The sequence below is a fragment of the Mesoplodon bidens genome (assembly GCF_964165515.1).
Source record: "Mesoplodon bidens genome assembly, chromosome: 10".
Classification (NCBI taxonomy): domain Eukaryota; kingdom Metazoa; phylum Chordata; class Mammalia; order Artiodactyla; family Ziphiidae; genus Mesoplodon; species Mesoplodon bidens.
Genome location: NC_138172.1, coordinates 82,480,272 through 82,496,001, shown reverse-complemented (window position 1 = coordinate 82,496,001; position 15,730 = coordinate 82,480,272). Strand labels below are relative to the sequence as shown.

General features: G+C 47.2%; 1 protein-coding gene across 2 annotated transcripts; it reads right to left on the bottom strand.

Moving 5' to 3' along the window:
• Window positions 1-3,999: 3,999 nt before the first annotated feature.
• On the bottom strand, window positions 4,000-15,488 carry NEU1 (neuraminidase 1). 2 transcript variants are annotated; one of them, XR_014016749.1, is made up of 7 exons: window positions 15,158-15,488; window positions 14,527-14,719; window positions 13,544-13,806; window positions 12,751-12,933; window positions 12,344-12,566; window positions 9,908-12,238; window positions 4,000-9,779 (listed from the first exon to the last, which is right to left on the bottom strand). XR_014016749.1 is itself a non-coding variant. In XM_081245153.1 (6 exons), the coding sequence occupies exons 1-6, from the start codon at window positions 15,317-15,319 to the stop codon at window positions 12,012-12,014; spliced, it is 1,251 nt and encodes a 416-aa protein (XP_081101279.1). In that variant the 5' UTR covers window positions 15,320-15,488; the 3' UTR covers window positions 4,000-12,011. The 2 variants fall into 2 exon arrangements, 1 of the variants encoding a protein (XP_081101279.1); XM_081245153.1 differs by having other exon boundaries at window positions 4,000-12,238.
• Window positions 15,489-15,730: the final 242 nt, after the last annotated feature.

Here is a 15,730-nt window from a genome sequence, read left to right as displayed (position 1 = left end):
GCATCTATGGGCATCTGGCTTTGAGAAGCTCAGGGCCAGCTATTACTTTGTTAATTGTAGTACTTTCTCGACCATTAACATCCTACTTGCCCAAGATAGTCTTTCAATTGTGTTATTTCCCAAAGAGTAAGGACAGAGAGATTATCCTAAGGGTTAAAGTACCTGCTGATGCTTAAAATGTTAAACTGTATTGCTCCCAGTCAGGTGAATCTCAGGTGGAAATGGATCACATTCCAGGCTGGCTATTGCCTGTCATTAAACCATTAAATTCTAAACATAGTGAAGATAGAGATGTCAGCCAATAATCAAACCCAGTTACGTGCTGATGGGTAACAACATGGGAGAGGGAGCTGTCTTTAAAGGGCCTTGCATCAATGGCGGGCACCACCCTGGATTGGGAGCCTCCCGTTCCCCAGCACGCAGGGAGAGGCCTTGCTCCACAGTGGGTTGATTTCTTCTACAGGAGGCTGAGCAACCATTACAAAAGACTGCTTTTTAAACTTTTTATCGGGAAACTTTTCAAACAATAGGAAGAATATAAACACCCATACACCCACCACCTAATCCAACAATTGTCAACATTTTTCCCATATTTGAAAATATGGCAAATGGCAAAAATATATATTAAATTATATATGTGTGTATATACATATACACACATATAAATATAAAATATATATATTTAGGGCTTCCCTGGTGGTGCAGTGGTTGAGAGTCCGCCTGCCGATGCAGGGGACATGGGTTTGTGCCCCGGTCCGGGAGGATCCCACATGCCGCGGAGCGGCTGGGCCCGTGAGCCATGGCCGCTGAGCCTGCACATCCGGAGCCTGTGCTCCACAAGGGAGAGGCCACAACAGTGAGAGGGCCACGTACCGCAAAAAAAACAAAAAAAAATTAATTAATTTAAAAAATATATATATATATTTAGCAGGCTCATTTCAATGTGAATTATAGAGATCATGATATTTTATGCTTAAATATTTCAGCATGCATATCCACAGTCTAACGACATTTACCTGCATATATACAATACTATATTTTTTTTCCTGCGAGGCTTGCAGGATCTTTTTTTTTAATATATAAATTTATTTATTTATTTTATTTTTGACTGCGTTGGGTCTTGTTGCTGTGCACAGGCTTTCTCTGGTTGCGGCGAACAGGGGCTACTCTTTGTTGCGGTGCTCGGGCTTCTCACTGTGGTGGCTTCTCTTGTTGCGGAGCACGGGCCCTAGGCTCGCAGGCTTCAGTAGTTGCAGCACGCTGGCTCGCTCAGTAGTTGTGGCTCGCGGACTCTAGAGCGCAGGCTCAGAAGTTGTGGCGCACAGGCTTAGTTGCTCTGTGGCATGTGGGATCTTCCTGGACCAGGGCTCGAACCTGTGTCCCCTGCACTGGCAGGCGGATTCTTAACCACTGTGCCACCAGGGAAGTCCTACAATACTATTATACCTGAGAAAATTAATAATTCCTAATATTACTTAATAGTTAAATCAATACTCAAATTTTTTCAACTGTTCCCAAAATATATTTTATGGTAATTGTTCTTTTAAAGAGGCAGTATTCATTGATTCAAGGATCAAGCACTTTCTTTTACTGTTGTATCTTGTTAGTCTCTCTTTTTTTTAAATCTTTACTTATTTACTTTCTTTTTTTTGGTTGTGTTGGGTCTTCGTTGCGGCAGGCGGGGTCTCCGTTGTGGCACGCGGGCTCTTCGTTGTGGCGCATGGGCTTTTCTCTAGTTGTGGCGTGCGGGTTTTCTCTCTAGTTGTGGCGCGTGGGCTTAGTTGCCCCGTGGCATGTGGGATCCTAGTTCCCCAACCAGGTATCGAACCTGTGTCCCCTGCATTGGAAGGTGGATTCTTTACCACTGGACCACCAGGGAAGTCCTTTGTTAGTCTCTTGATTGTAGAACAGTCCCCTTCTTTCTGTGACAATGATCCTTTGAAGAGACTAGGCCAGTTGTCTTGTAGAACGTTCCACATGTTGGCTTCATCTAAGAACCAACAACATGTTGGTTCTCCTGGTGTTTTTAACTTGTTCCTCAACTTTCTGCATTTTCTTTAACCTGGAAGTTATACTTAAAGGACTAATTAGATTTTTTTTTTTTTTTTGGCTGCACCACGCAGCCTGCAGGATCTTAGCTCCCCAACCAGGGATCAAACCACTGGGCCACCAGGGAATTCCCTTAAAGACCTAATTAGATTCTGATTACATGGTTTGGGCAAGAATACTTCATGAATGACACCATGTATGGCTGCTGTAACAAATCACCACAAACTTGGTGGTTTAAAGCAACACATATTTATTCCTTCACAACGCTGGAGGCCAGAAGTTCAAAACAGTTTCACTGGGCAAAAATCAAGGTGTCCACAGGGCCCTGCCCCCTCCAGAGACACTATGGGAGAATCTGTTCCTTGTCTCTTCCAGCGTCTGGTGGCTCCTGGCATAACTTGGCTCGTGGCCACATCACTCCAATCTCTGCCTCTGTGTCACGGTGCCTCCTCCTCTTCACTTGTGTGTATTGCATCCTCTTCTGCCTCTCTCTTATAACTATATATGCAATTTCATTTAGAGCCCTCCCAGATAATCCAGAATTATCTCCCCATCCCAAGACCCTTGATTTAATCAATCTGCAAAGACCCTCTTTAACCCTGTATAAGATAGCCTTCACAGGTTCCAGGTGTTAGAGCATGGATATCTTTTAGGGGATCATTTTTTCAGTCTACCATGTGCTATATACTACACAGGGCCTTGTGTCAGGGGGATTATAAAGTCTACTTGTTCCATTATTCTTTTTTATTTTTAATTTTTAACATCTTTATTGGAGTATAATTGCTTTACAATGGTGTGTTAGTTTCTGCTTTATAACAAAGTGAATCACCTATACATATGCATATATTCCCATATCTCCGCCCTCTTGCATCTCCCTCCCCCCCATCCCGCCTCCCTATCCCGCCTCCCTATCCCGCCTCCCTATCCCCCCTCCCTATCCCCCCTCCCTATCCCCCCTCCCTATCCCACCCCATCCCCCCTCCCTATCCCACCCCTGTTCCATTATTCTTTTTTTTTTTTTTTTGCAGTACGCGGGCCTCTCACTGCTGTGGCCTCTCCAGTTGTGGGGCACAGGCTCCGGACGCGCAGGCTCAGCGGCCATGGCTCACGGGCCCAGCCGCTCCGCAGCATGTGGGATCTTCCCGGACCGGGGCACGAACCCATGTCCCCTGCATTGGCAGGCGGACTCTCAACCACTGCGCCACCAGGGAAGCCCCCTGTTCCATTATTCTTGACCTTAGTTTGATCACCCGGTTAAAGTAGTGACCCCCAGGATCTCTTCATTGTAGAGGTGCTTTTCGCCCTTGTGAGTGGCAAGATGGGTTAATCCTTTGGCACTGTTACCAAACCAGGTTTGTTTGCCTGACGCGCAGCAAGCCAAACGCTAGGTTTGCAGCAGAGAGTTTATCCACAAGGCAGCCAACTGAGGGGATGAGAGAACAAGTCTCAAATTTTCCTCCCAAAAAGGCAAGGGGCTTGGGGTATTCACAGGATAAAGCTGAGGTGTGGGGAAAGGTAATTAGAGATAAGAGAAAGGTGCTGAATCAACGTTCTGCACAGACACAACTAAGCTACAGGCTTCTTCTTGGGACCTATGTTCAGAAAATGGCTGTGTTAGTATGCGCTGAGGGTGAATTTTTTTTCCTTCTGATGTCAAAATGTCATGGAGCAGACACTCTGTGCCCAGACACTCTGCATGCCCAGATGGAGGGTCAGTGGTCTTAACCAGTCTTAACTGGTTCTATCTTGAACTGGACACAGACAACTCCAAATCTCAAAAAAACAACTTGGGCAAACATTGTTTAGGCTATGTGATGCTCAGAGGACGTGCAAGTTTTTTTGTAAAAACGAAGTGAGCTTGATCAGTGAAGGCAGGTTACAGTTAATTATTTATTAATGGCTAACTGCTGACTACCCTTGGTTTCAGCATCTTGTGAATGAATATCCAGTCTCCATCAACCTTAACCTAATGATTTTGGCATCCACTGATGATCTTTGCCTGTGTAGGGGAGCAAATAGTTTTCCTTGACCCTCTTAGGGTCCCTGGCTGGGTTTGAAAAATCAACCTGACAAAGACAGATTAACAGGAGAAAAGCATACACATTTATTTAAGTTTTACATGACATGAGACTTCATAAAGAAATGAAAACCCAAAGACATGGCATACTTGCTTTTACGTAAGGTTGAACAAAAGAGACAATTGTGGAAAAGTGTCTAAACTATGGGGGGAGGCTAAAGAAGGTAAGAATTAGTTTTAACAAGTTCTGCTTTTTTTTTTTTTTTTTTTGTGGGATCTTAGTTTCCCAACCAGGGATTGAACCTGGGCCCATGGCAGTGAAAGTGCTGAGTCCTAACCACTGGACCACCAGGGAATTGCCAACAAGTTCTGTTTGTATAGAATTCTCTTGGTCGCTGACTTCTTGTCCTCCTGGTTCAGGGAGGGCACCTTTCAAATGGGAATTTTCACTCAAGTTTGCAAAATGATGATTTTCCAATTTGATTATTCTTTCTACACTTATTTGCTGACATTCTTCTGTAAAACAAGTAATAAGTCATCTCTTCGACTCGTACTTTGTCTAAACTGAATTACTTTTTCCTACTGCAAACGTAGGAGAAATGATTCATTCTTTTCCTGTATTTACAGTATTGTGTGTGTAAGGGGTTGGTGTAAAATTGTCCTCCAGTGGTGGCAAATGAATTCCCCCTCCTTTTTGTATACATGGGTCCAGGAAATTTCCCTGTGGTACCCTTGACCTTATCAAGTGCCTTGCTGAGACTCAGATGTGCATTCACTGGCCTTCCCCTGACCTCTCCTTTTAGAATCTTGGCCAAGGAACATGCGAGTTGCTCTCTACCAGGCTCCCACCTCCAATGGCAAGGGCACTTCAACAGCTTCAGGGATTCCAAAATACAAAAACCAAGCTTAGTGAAGGTTAAACAACACACCTCCCTTAAATTGGTTGATAGGAACATCACAAAGTTAGCTGGACTTAAGATACTGAAGCATAAAGCTGATTATGCATCTTCACTCTTCCCTCCAACCTCATCCTCTCTTGATGCATGTTGGCATTCCCTCTGGACACCACCTTTGTGGTTGTATTTTTTTTAATATATATATATATATATATATATATATATATATATATGTTTATTTATTTATTTTGGCTGTGTTGTGCCTTAGTTGTGGCACGTGGGATTTTTCGTTGCAGTGTACGGGCTCTCTAGTTGTGGTGCATGGGCACTCTAGTTGTGGTTCGTGGGCACTCTAGTTGTGGAGCGTGGGCTTAGTTGCCCTGCAGCATGTGGGATCTTAGTTCCCCGATCAGGGATCAAACCCATGTCCCCTGCATTGGAAGGCGGATTCTTAACCACTGGACCACAGGGAAGTCCCTTTGTGGTTGTATTTTTGCCAAGTTACCCAGAGGTCTCCATTTATCTTCTCCCTTCTATTTATTTATTTGTTCCTTTTATTTCCTTCTATTTCATTTTATTTTATTTTTAATTTTCCTTCTACTTATTATTATACACAAAAGTGTATATAATAATTATGTACAATTTAAAGAAGACTAATAAACAACATGTACTCACCACTGAGCTTAAGACCAGGTACTGCTAAGTGTGTGGCTGGCAGATTTGGAGGCCACAGGAAATGTGACTTCTGGTGTTAATCCCACGGGAGTATGAACTTTTTGTTAGGAATTTTCCAGATACTTTTATTTATTTTCCTTTTCTTTTTCCCCCCTCTATCCAGAGCAAAGATGGAGGCCAGTTCCCACACTGAAGATGTGGCCTTTTGATACTTTATTTACAAAGAGTAGTCAGCCTGTGAGCTGTAGTTTGCCAATTTGACTTTTTTTTAATTGCACTAAAACATGATTTATCTTGATTCCTGAGTTTTTTGGTGTTCTCTTAAATTTTGCACCCAAGGCAGTACTGCTTTCCCACCCTGGGGCGGGGGTGGGACCAATGCTCTTTTTTAACTTTGTCAACTAAAAAAAAAAAAAAAATAGTGCAGGAGGCTGCAAATAAGAAAAGAGTTTATCTGGAGTCTTAAGAATTGCAGTTAGGGAGACACAGATTCGGGTAACCCCGAAAATGTGTTCCAAGGAAAAGAAAGAGTCAGAGGCTTATAAAGACACAAAGCCACAAGGTTGTTAAAGTTGAGTGAGAATTATGATTGACTAAGTCAGAAAATATTTGTCCACAGGGAATCACAGGTTGTTTTAGGGTAGGGGTCTGATAAGTAGACTGTCACGAGTTACTTTATATGTATTTTGAGTTTCTAGTAGGTGTTCTGGATGACTTCATAAGGTCAAAAGGTCAGATTCCATCCAGGCTGAGATGTGTATAAGTCACATTTCCTTAATGGCCTCCCAGCTCCATTTTAGAGAGCTCTCTTAGCAATACCAACTCCATTTGATTTTCCTTTCACAATTTCCAGAACTTCTCAGGACCTTGGCTTTATATCCTGACTGCAAATCTGTGATCCACTGTAATTCTGATTTGGTCACTCAGCACTGACTGATGTCCTCAGGGCAAATGCCAGCTCCAGGGCTCATTTGTTTTTCTGGGTTCTTGCTGTCCATTATTTTTGGTTTTTGAAGATTTCCCTTACTTTCTCACCAACTAATCCCTACACTAAAAATGTGTTTGTTTGTTTGTTTTTTTGGCCGAGCCATGCACCTTGTGCTATTTCACTTCCTGGACCAGGGATTGAACCTGGGCTCTCGGCAGTGAAAGTGCAGAGTCCTAACCACTGGACCACCAGGGAATTCCCTAAAAATGTGTTTTAAAAAATATTCTATCCAGAATATTAGGAAAGGGAAGACCTACCCTTTCCTTGTGGTAAATTTAAGTCCGTTTTGTGTGTGTGTGTGTATGTGTGTGTTTTTGTTTTTTGTCAAAAAGAAATGCAAGCCTTTGTCTTAGATCTTCTTTCCTAATCCTTTTTTTTGGGCAAAAATGATGGACCTCGTCCTGCTCCTTCCTGATAATGACTTCTGGTTGTGAGGACTGAATTAGTGAGAAACTGTACTTGGTGCCTGGTCCCTGGTCTTTGCTGCTCAATATTACTTGTTAGGCTCCTTCTATTGTTCAAGGGCAGCCTGATAAACAGTGAGAGCCCAGAGTCTTTTCAATGCTGAGCCAAGGGGCTGGGGGGAGGGGTGAGAGGCTTCGAAGGGGGCAGAAGGGCCTGTGTTAGGGGGTTAGGGCTCCATGCTAGAATTTAGCTGCTGATCCAGGTGGCACTCACCAGGCTGTAGTTTTCAAAGTCCACTTTGTCCTATTTGTACAAATAAGCACATACCTTCCCCTTTCAGTCTCCTGCCACTCCTTCTAATTCCCCCTTTATATTAAAAGAAAAAAGGCCAACCAACCAACAATTCTTCAACCCTTTCTGCACCCCTGACTTGTGTTCTAACCCTGGTTTTCAAACTTGAATGTGCGTTAGAATCCCCGGGAGGGTTTGCTAACACACTGAGTGCTGGGCCCCACCCCCAGAGCTTCTGATTCTGCAGGTCTGGTGGGGAGAGGGGTGGTCAGTATAGGGGGAAGGTCAAGTGTTTCTAACATGTTCCCAGGGAGTGGCTGCCACCTACCTGGAACCACACTTAGAAACACTGGCCCAGCTCCTTAACCATCCTGGACTTGCCTTTCCTCCTGTATTAAGCATCCACCATGTGCTAGGTGTTGTGGCGGGGTTTAAGATGCCCAGGTAAACAGGAAGGTTTGGTCCCTGCCATCTTTTATGGTTATTGGTGTTTTTTTTGTTTTTTTGTTTTTTTTTGCGGTACACGGGCCTCTTACTGTTGTGGCCTCTCCCGTTGCGGGAGCACAGGCTCCGGACGCGCAGGCTCAGCGGCCATGGCTCACGGGCCCAGCCGCTCCACGGCATGTGGGATCTTCCCGGTCCGGGGCACGAACCCACGTCTCCTGCATCAGCAGGCGGACTCTCAACCACTGCGCCACCAGGGAAGCCCTATTGGTGTTTTTTAAACACAAATTCTTCCTGTTGAAACAGTTTCTCTTTTGAGATCTTTTCTTCAGTGTTTTGAAATCTAGTCTTCCTAAGTCTAGGCTAAAACGTCTAAGAGACAGTTTATCAAAGTGCAGCCCAAAGACCCCAGTGTTAGACTCTCCTGTGGTTCCTTTTAAAAATGCAAGGCCCGGACTTCCCTGGTGGCGCAGTGATTAAGAATCTGCCTGCCAACGCAGGGGACACGGGTTCGAGTCCTAGTCCAGGAAGATCCCACATACCGTGGAGCAACTAAGCCCATGTGCCACAACTACCAAGCCTGGGCTCTAGAGCCTGTGAGCCACAACTGCTGAGCCTGTGAGCCACAACTACCGAAGCTCGCACGCCTAGAGCCCCTACTCCGCAACAAGAGAAGCCACCACAATGAGAACCCCGCGCACTGCAATGAAGAGTAGCCCCTGCTCGCTGCAACTAGAGAAAGCCCGTGTGCAGCAATGAAGACCCAACACAGCCAAAAATAAATTAATAATAAATAAATAAATTTATTAAAAAACAAAAAAGCAAGGTCCTGCAAAGGAGGCAAGAATATACAATGGAGAAAAGACAGTCTCTTCAGCAAGTGGTGTTTGGAAAGCTGACAGCCGCATGTAAATCAATGAAGTTAGAACACACCCTCACAACATACAGAAAAATAAACTCAAAATGGCTTAAAGACTTAAATATAAGACATGACACCATAAAACTCCTACAAGAAAACATAGGCAAAACATTCTCTGACATGAATCATACCCATGTTTTCTTAGGTCAGTCTCCCAAGGCAATAGCAATAAAAGCAAAAATAAACAAATGGGACCTAATCAAACTACAAGCTTTTGTACAGCAAAGGAAACCATAAACAAAATGAAAAGACAACCTACGAACTGGGAGAAAATATTTGCAAATGATGTGACCGAGAAAAGCTTAATTTCCAAAATATACAAACAGCTCATGTATCTCAATAACAACAAAATAAACAAAACAAAAACAACCCAATCGAAAAATGGGCTGAAAACCTACATAGATATTTTTCCAGAGAAGATGTACAGATGGCCAACAGGGACATGAAAAGATGCTCGACATCACCAATTATTAGAGGAATTATATGTGGAATCTAAAATATGACACAAATGAACTTATCCACAAAAGAGAAAAAGACTCCCAGACACAGAGAACAGACTTGCAGTTGCCAACGGGGAGTGGAGGCGGAGAAGGGATGGATTGGGAGTTTGGGATTAGCAGATGCAAATTATTACATATAGGATGGAGAAACAACAAGGTCCTACTGTATAGCACAAGGAACTATATTCAGTATCCCGGGATAAACCATAATGGAAAGGAATATGAAAAAGAATATACAAACGTATAACTGAATCACTTTGCTGTACAGCAGAAATTAACAACATTGCAAATCAACTACACTTCAATAAAATACATTAAAATAAAAAAAATCAAGGTCCTGGACTGATTCTAGAGACACCGCACCTACAGGCAGGTTTGGGGTAGGGCCAGGACTCTGGTTTATAATGACTCCGCTCCGCCCCCTCCAGGGGAGGAGATCCTTCCTTGAGGAGCCTCTCTCTTAGCTGAGGGTTCTTGGCTATGAAGAAGGAACATGATCACTTCCTTATGAGCCCCCTGCCATGTCTCCTTCACGAGGCAGTAGCTCATGTGGCAGACATTCATGGTACCATTTCCTCTCTCTCCTCCATTATTTCTGATAAAGAAAGTTGTTAGCGAGACTTTCTCAGATGTGCATTTTTAGTGGCAGTGGATAGCAGATGTCCCAGTTGCTGCAGATGCCACCCCCCCACCGCGCTTCCTGCGTCGTATCTATTCCTCCACCTGTGTTAGAAGAGCAGAGCCCGCCCTCCCCGGCCATGCTGCCTGTGTTCGTCTCTGCATATTTCTTCCCTCAGATGTCCCCCCACAGGCCCATAGATTCTGCCTCTGTATGTGTGTCCTGTGTGGGAACAAGGTGGTTTACTGGCCAAGGTAAAATATTACATCAGGTTACTCTGAGACCTGGTAAGTTAAGGGGAGAAATGAAGCATTTATCCTGACTTTCCCATACAAATCATGCTTCAGGGTAACCCAACAGCCTTGATGAGGGACAGTTCCCTTTTACTAAAGAATTCCAGCTAATAAATGAGGACAAAATAATAGAATTCAAAAACCAACATTTCACAACCCCTCATGAAATAACTGATTCAGGCAAAACTCATCTGTGGATGAAACTGTCAGTTGGAAGGCTGATGGGGATACCTTACAAAGGAGGGGTCAGGCTCTGGCCATCTGAACCCATCACTCAGTTCAGCTTTACTCAGAGAGGGACAAGCGGGCAGCACTTGCTTCCTGAGGGAGCACAATAGGAAACACAGAGCACCTGGGAAGGAATCTTGTCTCCCCCCCCACCCCGCCTCCCTCACCCAGTGGAATCTGAATCTAATTAAACCTTCAGGTTTGATAACTGGAAATACAAGGGATGGAGGAAAAAAGTTAAATGACACTCTGAGGAAGAAACAGATGAATCCAGAGAGTGGAACGTTCTACAGGACAAATGAACATATTTCTGTGTAGACGGTATCAAAAAGAAAAAAAAAAGAGAGAGAGAGAGAGAGAAGAGAGGATAGGAGGTGTAACTACTGTAGACTGAGATTTAAGAAACATCAAAATGCAATGTGCAGGGACTTCCCTGGTGGTGCAGTGGATAAGACTCTGTGCTCCCAATGCAGGGAGCCCGGGTTCGATCCCTGGTCAGGGAACTAGATCCCACATGCATGCCGCAACTGAGTTTGCATGCTACAACTAAGGTGCTGCAACGAAGATCCCACACCAACAACGAAGATCCTGCATGCCGGAACTGGAACTAAGACCCAGCGCAGCCAAATAAATAAATAAGCAAACAAATAAATAAATAAATATTTTTTTAAACAAGAAAAGAATGTCTTGAACATTCCTACCGTCTCATCCAGGCATTGCATTTTCTTTCCATATGGAGAAAAGCTGTGGCTGTCCCACTCAGCTGTTTTCACAGCATCTCCTTTAGGATGAGATGTTGTTTTCTCACATAATTGCCACAGTGCTTATTTCTCTGCCAGGCTGGCCTGGGAGAGGCTTCTCATCTGCATTTTACACACCTGCTCCCTGTTGCATGGAGGACAGTATCTCACCCCACCTTAGAAATACAAAACAGCCAGTTTCTAATTATCTTATGAGGCTCCTCCTCCTCCTCCTCATTACATTTGTTAAGAGCAAGCTGTATTTCTGTGATAAGAAGGAATGTGAAAAAGAAAGGATTTGATTTGCCAAAGTCACAGATTTTCACAGGCAATAAGCACACCAGCTTCCTCCCCAAAACACACTCCCAGTCCCACACGTGTGCACGAGGAAAACAGGCGTGAAGATGTGCACTGACAGAACCACAGAGACTCTGCAAATATTCATTCTCCTTCATTAAGAACGTTAAGTTATAAACATTTTAATTCATACATAGTCAAAGTGGGTGGTGCACCTCGTTCCTTACCTTGAAACCAAACGTCCTGCCCTTCTGGAACTTTCACCAACCCTCTCCAAAGCCAGTATCTTACTCCAAAGAGGTAAGCCTTCCCCAATTCCCTGAGTTCACATTTATTTAATGCTACAGGCCCACCTAGCCCTGTCCAAGAAAAGGACCAATCATTGCCCTGAGAGGGCAGAAAGGGCAGGGGGCAGACCCAGCAATGTGGAAGAGAAGTGCTCCCACGTGTGGGCAGCTCTTCCTATGTGGGAGAAGCCAGGTTTTTAGTCCTAAGGAATGATTTCCCTGTCAAAGAGAAGTTGATTTTGCAAAACGCTAGACTCTAAAGGAAGGTGGGACCGTCTTCTAGGCTCCTCCAGTAGACCCTCTACAGACCCATGGTCCTGAGGCTGAGTCCAGGGCCTTCTACCCCCGTGGCAGGTGTACAGCTCAGAGTGTCCCATAGACACTGACTTTGGCCAGGGAGATGCTCTCTATGTACTCTTTCCGGCCTTTCTCATACAGGACATAGAGTTGCGGGGCCTCGTCCTCCCCGCCCACACTGCCCTCCAGGGTTGCCAGTGAGGAGTAGCCACTGGGCCCCGGCCACAGCTGGACCGTCTCCTTCTGCCATGAGGTGCCATTGCTGAAGCTCCAGCGCAGGGTCAGGTTCACTCCTGGGAACAGCACCAGAGTCAGGGGAAGGAAGGTCTCCCCCTAGAGAAGGCCTCCTTCTCTAGGTCACGGGGGCTCCTCGCCGACCCCACCTGGCAGATACTCACGGAACTCTGGATGGGCTGGGTTGGAGAAGAAGACAATGCCGGAGTTGGTGGCTACAGCCCCTGCGGCTACCACAGGGTCCACAAGCTCAGGGTCAAAGGTCACATCACGGGGCCTCAGAGTATCACAGGCATCATAGCTGCGGAGGATGATTCGGCAGTGGCAGTGGTAGTTGTTCTGGTTCCGGGCATTGATGACCACTGAGCCATCGGGGAGCTCAAAGGGCTGAGCGGAGAGAAGAGGGCTTCAGGAAGATGCAGGGTGGGGGCGGGGCAAAGGGCCCTGTCTCTGAGGGAGCAAGACTGGGTGGCACGGAGCTGGGCAGCCAGGCCCGGGGTCCGTGAGTGAAATGGTGCTCTGGAGGACAGAGCAGGTTGAGCGGGTGGGGGACAGCCCATGGACTCCTGACCTGGCACTCGTCGGGGCTGAAATCATTTTCCCGCTTGGGCTGGCCATAGGGGATGCCGCTGATCCCACTCCCATAGCGCCAGGAGGCGCCATGGTCATCGCTGAGAAGGCAGAAGACCCCGTCCCGCTCCAGCGTCCCGTGGCCGCACACAATGAGCCGGCCCTTCCGAGGCTCCCGCTGTTTCTGTGGGAAAAGGATAGGGGTGCCACAGACGGAGACACTGAGGGGGCTCAGAGGCAGGGGAGGGGAACCCACCACCTCCTAAGTGTGAGGACACACCTTGTCCTCTTCCGTTCTGTCCTTGCTTGCTGAGGGTTCCACAAGCATTACAAACACCCACTGTCTGAATTAAGAAGCTCTTTGGCATGATAAGCTCCTTCGGGACATCCAGGGTGTACTCTGGACAGGCTGTGCACAGGACAAGGGGGCCCAGCCACAGGGGGAGATGGGAGCTTAAACCCAACCTGTGTTCACAGGCCAAGCTGTGGACCATGGCACAGGCTTGCGTCTGCCCAAAGGAGGGCTTTTTTCTAATCTGCACAGGACTTTCTAATGTTTTTTCTAATCTGCACATGGACTAGTGCAGCCCTGTTGACAACCCCCAGATGGGAAACCAATGGCAAAATTCCACCTTCCCTTGGTAGGGTGTTCCTCCCAGGATGTCCCTTTCTTCCAAGGAATGCCACCTAAGACAGAAAAATCTGACTTCACAGGATCTTCTCTTTGCAAAGGAGTCCATAACGGGGCAGACTCTCTACGAGGCACCCCCCTCCACCCATCTCAGGACAGAGACCTGAATGCCAGAGCCCGGTCCGGGGGCAAACATCTCAGTGCCTATGTCCAAGGAGAGGTTCCGAGGCGAACTCCAGGAAACGCCGTCATCCTTGCTCCACACCAGCATGGTGGAGGCCACCTGGCAGCCAGCCTTGTGAGCACAGAGGGAGTAGAAAAGGAAGACCACTCCTGTTGTTGTATCGCTCACCACTGCCCCCAAGTTCAGCCCATCTGGGCTCTCCCCATCGTCCACAATGAAAGCTGTTGGAGACCATGTGCTGCCTAAAGAAAAAAGGGAAGAAACCCAGGGTGAGCACTCTGGAGGTTCCCTTTCCACCACTCGCTGCAATTTTCACCTCCTGCTAGGGACCCAAGGCCTTATGATGGCCCCACGAGACCTGCCCCTCCTTACCTCTCAGACCTTATCTATTCTACCCTTGCTCACTACATGCAGCCGCACAAACTCCTTCTCATTCCTCAAATACTCCCCTCCTTGTGGCGGGGGGGAACTCTGTCTAAGCTTGTTACACCTGCCTGGCTCTTCTTCCAGGCTCACTTACCTCCTCTGAGTCTGCTCAAATGTCATCTACTTAAAATTACAGTCAAATTCTGGCACTCTCCATACCTCTTGCCATGTTTCATTTTTCTCCACTGCACTTATCAGCTCCCAATACAAAAAATACATTTACTTATTTATTATGTTTATTGTCTGTCTCCCCCCACCCCAGTAGAATATAAGCCCTGTGAAGGCAAGGGTTTTTGCTTTGTTTTGTTCATAACTGTATTCACAGAACCTAGAACAATGTCAGGTATATAGTAAGTGCTCAGTAAATGTCTGAATGAATGTTCAACTCCTTGGTGAGCCCAATTTCCAGATCACTGCCCTGGACACCTTCCCACCTTAGGTTCCCTCTACTCTTCAGGGATCCAGCAGCCTCAGGGTCCTAAGGCAGGTCAAGCTCCCCACCCATCCAGCCTCTTGTGACCCAGGCATCTTTATACCCTGGTCCGTGGACCTCCGCAGAGCAATGAACTTAGCTCCTTTATCCGATGCTGACATTTTCCTGGCCTCAGCAAAGGCAAGGAGAGTGCCCCGAGGAGTGGTGGTGATGAGCGGGATGCGGAAGGTGTCCACGGAGCCGATCTGCTTCCCGCTCACCCACAGCAGCTGCTCCATGATTACAAGCGGATGAACCTACGAAGCGAGGAGGAAGGGTCAACAGAACAAACGTGACTTGGGGTTTTAGGGTGAATGAAGAGCGGCTCGGAGTCAGGTGTCCCTGGGAGAGGCAGGGTGATGGGGATCCCGAGTGGGAGAAGGGGTCCCAGAACAAGGAAGGGGAACCCTGAGGAGAGTTCGGAGCGAAACTGGGGGCTCGGAGAGGGGGAGGGACTACGAGGGGACAAAAAGCCCTCAGGGACAGGGAGACCTCAAAAGGGTAAGGAGCTCGAAAGAGGAGACTCAGAGGGAAAGAGGACAAGGGCCCCGAGAGGGAAACGGACTGGGAAAGGAGGGAACGGGGTCGGAGAGTCCCTCGGAGGAGAGGGGGCTCAGCAGCCTAGGTCCCGGAGTACAACTGGGCACAGACCGCCTGCGTGAGTCGGGGATGGGGCTATGCGAGGGGTGACTCACCAGACTGAAGTCGTCCTTTGCCCTGGCCCCGACTCCTGCTGAAGACAACAGCAGCAGGAAGATCGCGGCAAACACCTGAACCCTACAGACTCCCCATGATCCCAGCATTCGCGGTCTCCCGGGTCTGCCCAGGGGCACCGTGCCGGACCGCTCCGCAGTCATCTCTCCCTCGCGGCAGCAGCGACCCTGGCCCCCCCAGGACTAGACGCGGGCTGGATTCGTTAACTGGCCCCGGCCCTTTAAATGCTCAGATGTCACCCTCAAACCCGCCCCAATCCCAGCCGGCCCCCCACGCTTCCGCGACTCTCTTTGGCCCTCGCACGACTCCCCACGTGACTCTTCGGCGCCTCAGAGCTACCTCTTTCCAATTGGCCCTCTTTGAAGCCCCGGAGCGCTTGACCCCGGCCGGAAGCGTATTGGCTGGGGTGAAGAAGGGGGCGTGCATTACTCCTAAGGAGCCTTTTGATTGGCCGAGACACCTGGGTCACGTCATAGGGGCGGGATCTATTTTAAAGAGCCAGGCGAGGTTAAAAAGGGCAGCATGTAGGAGGAAATAAAAGTCCCAGAGTTTTT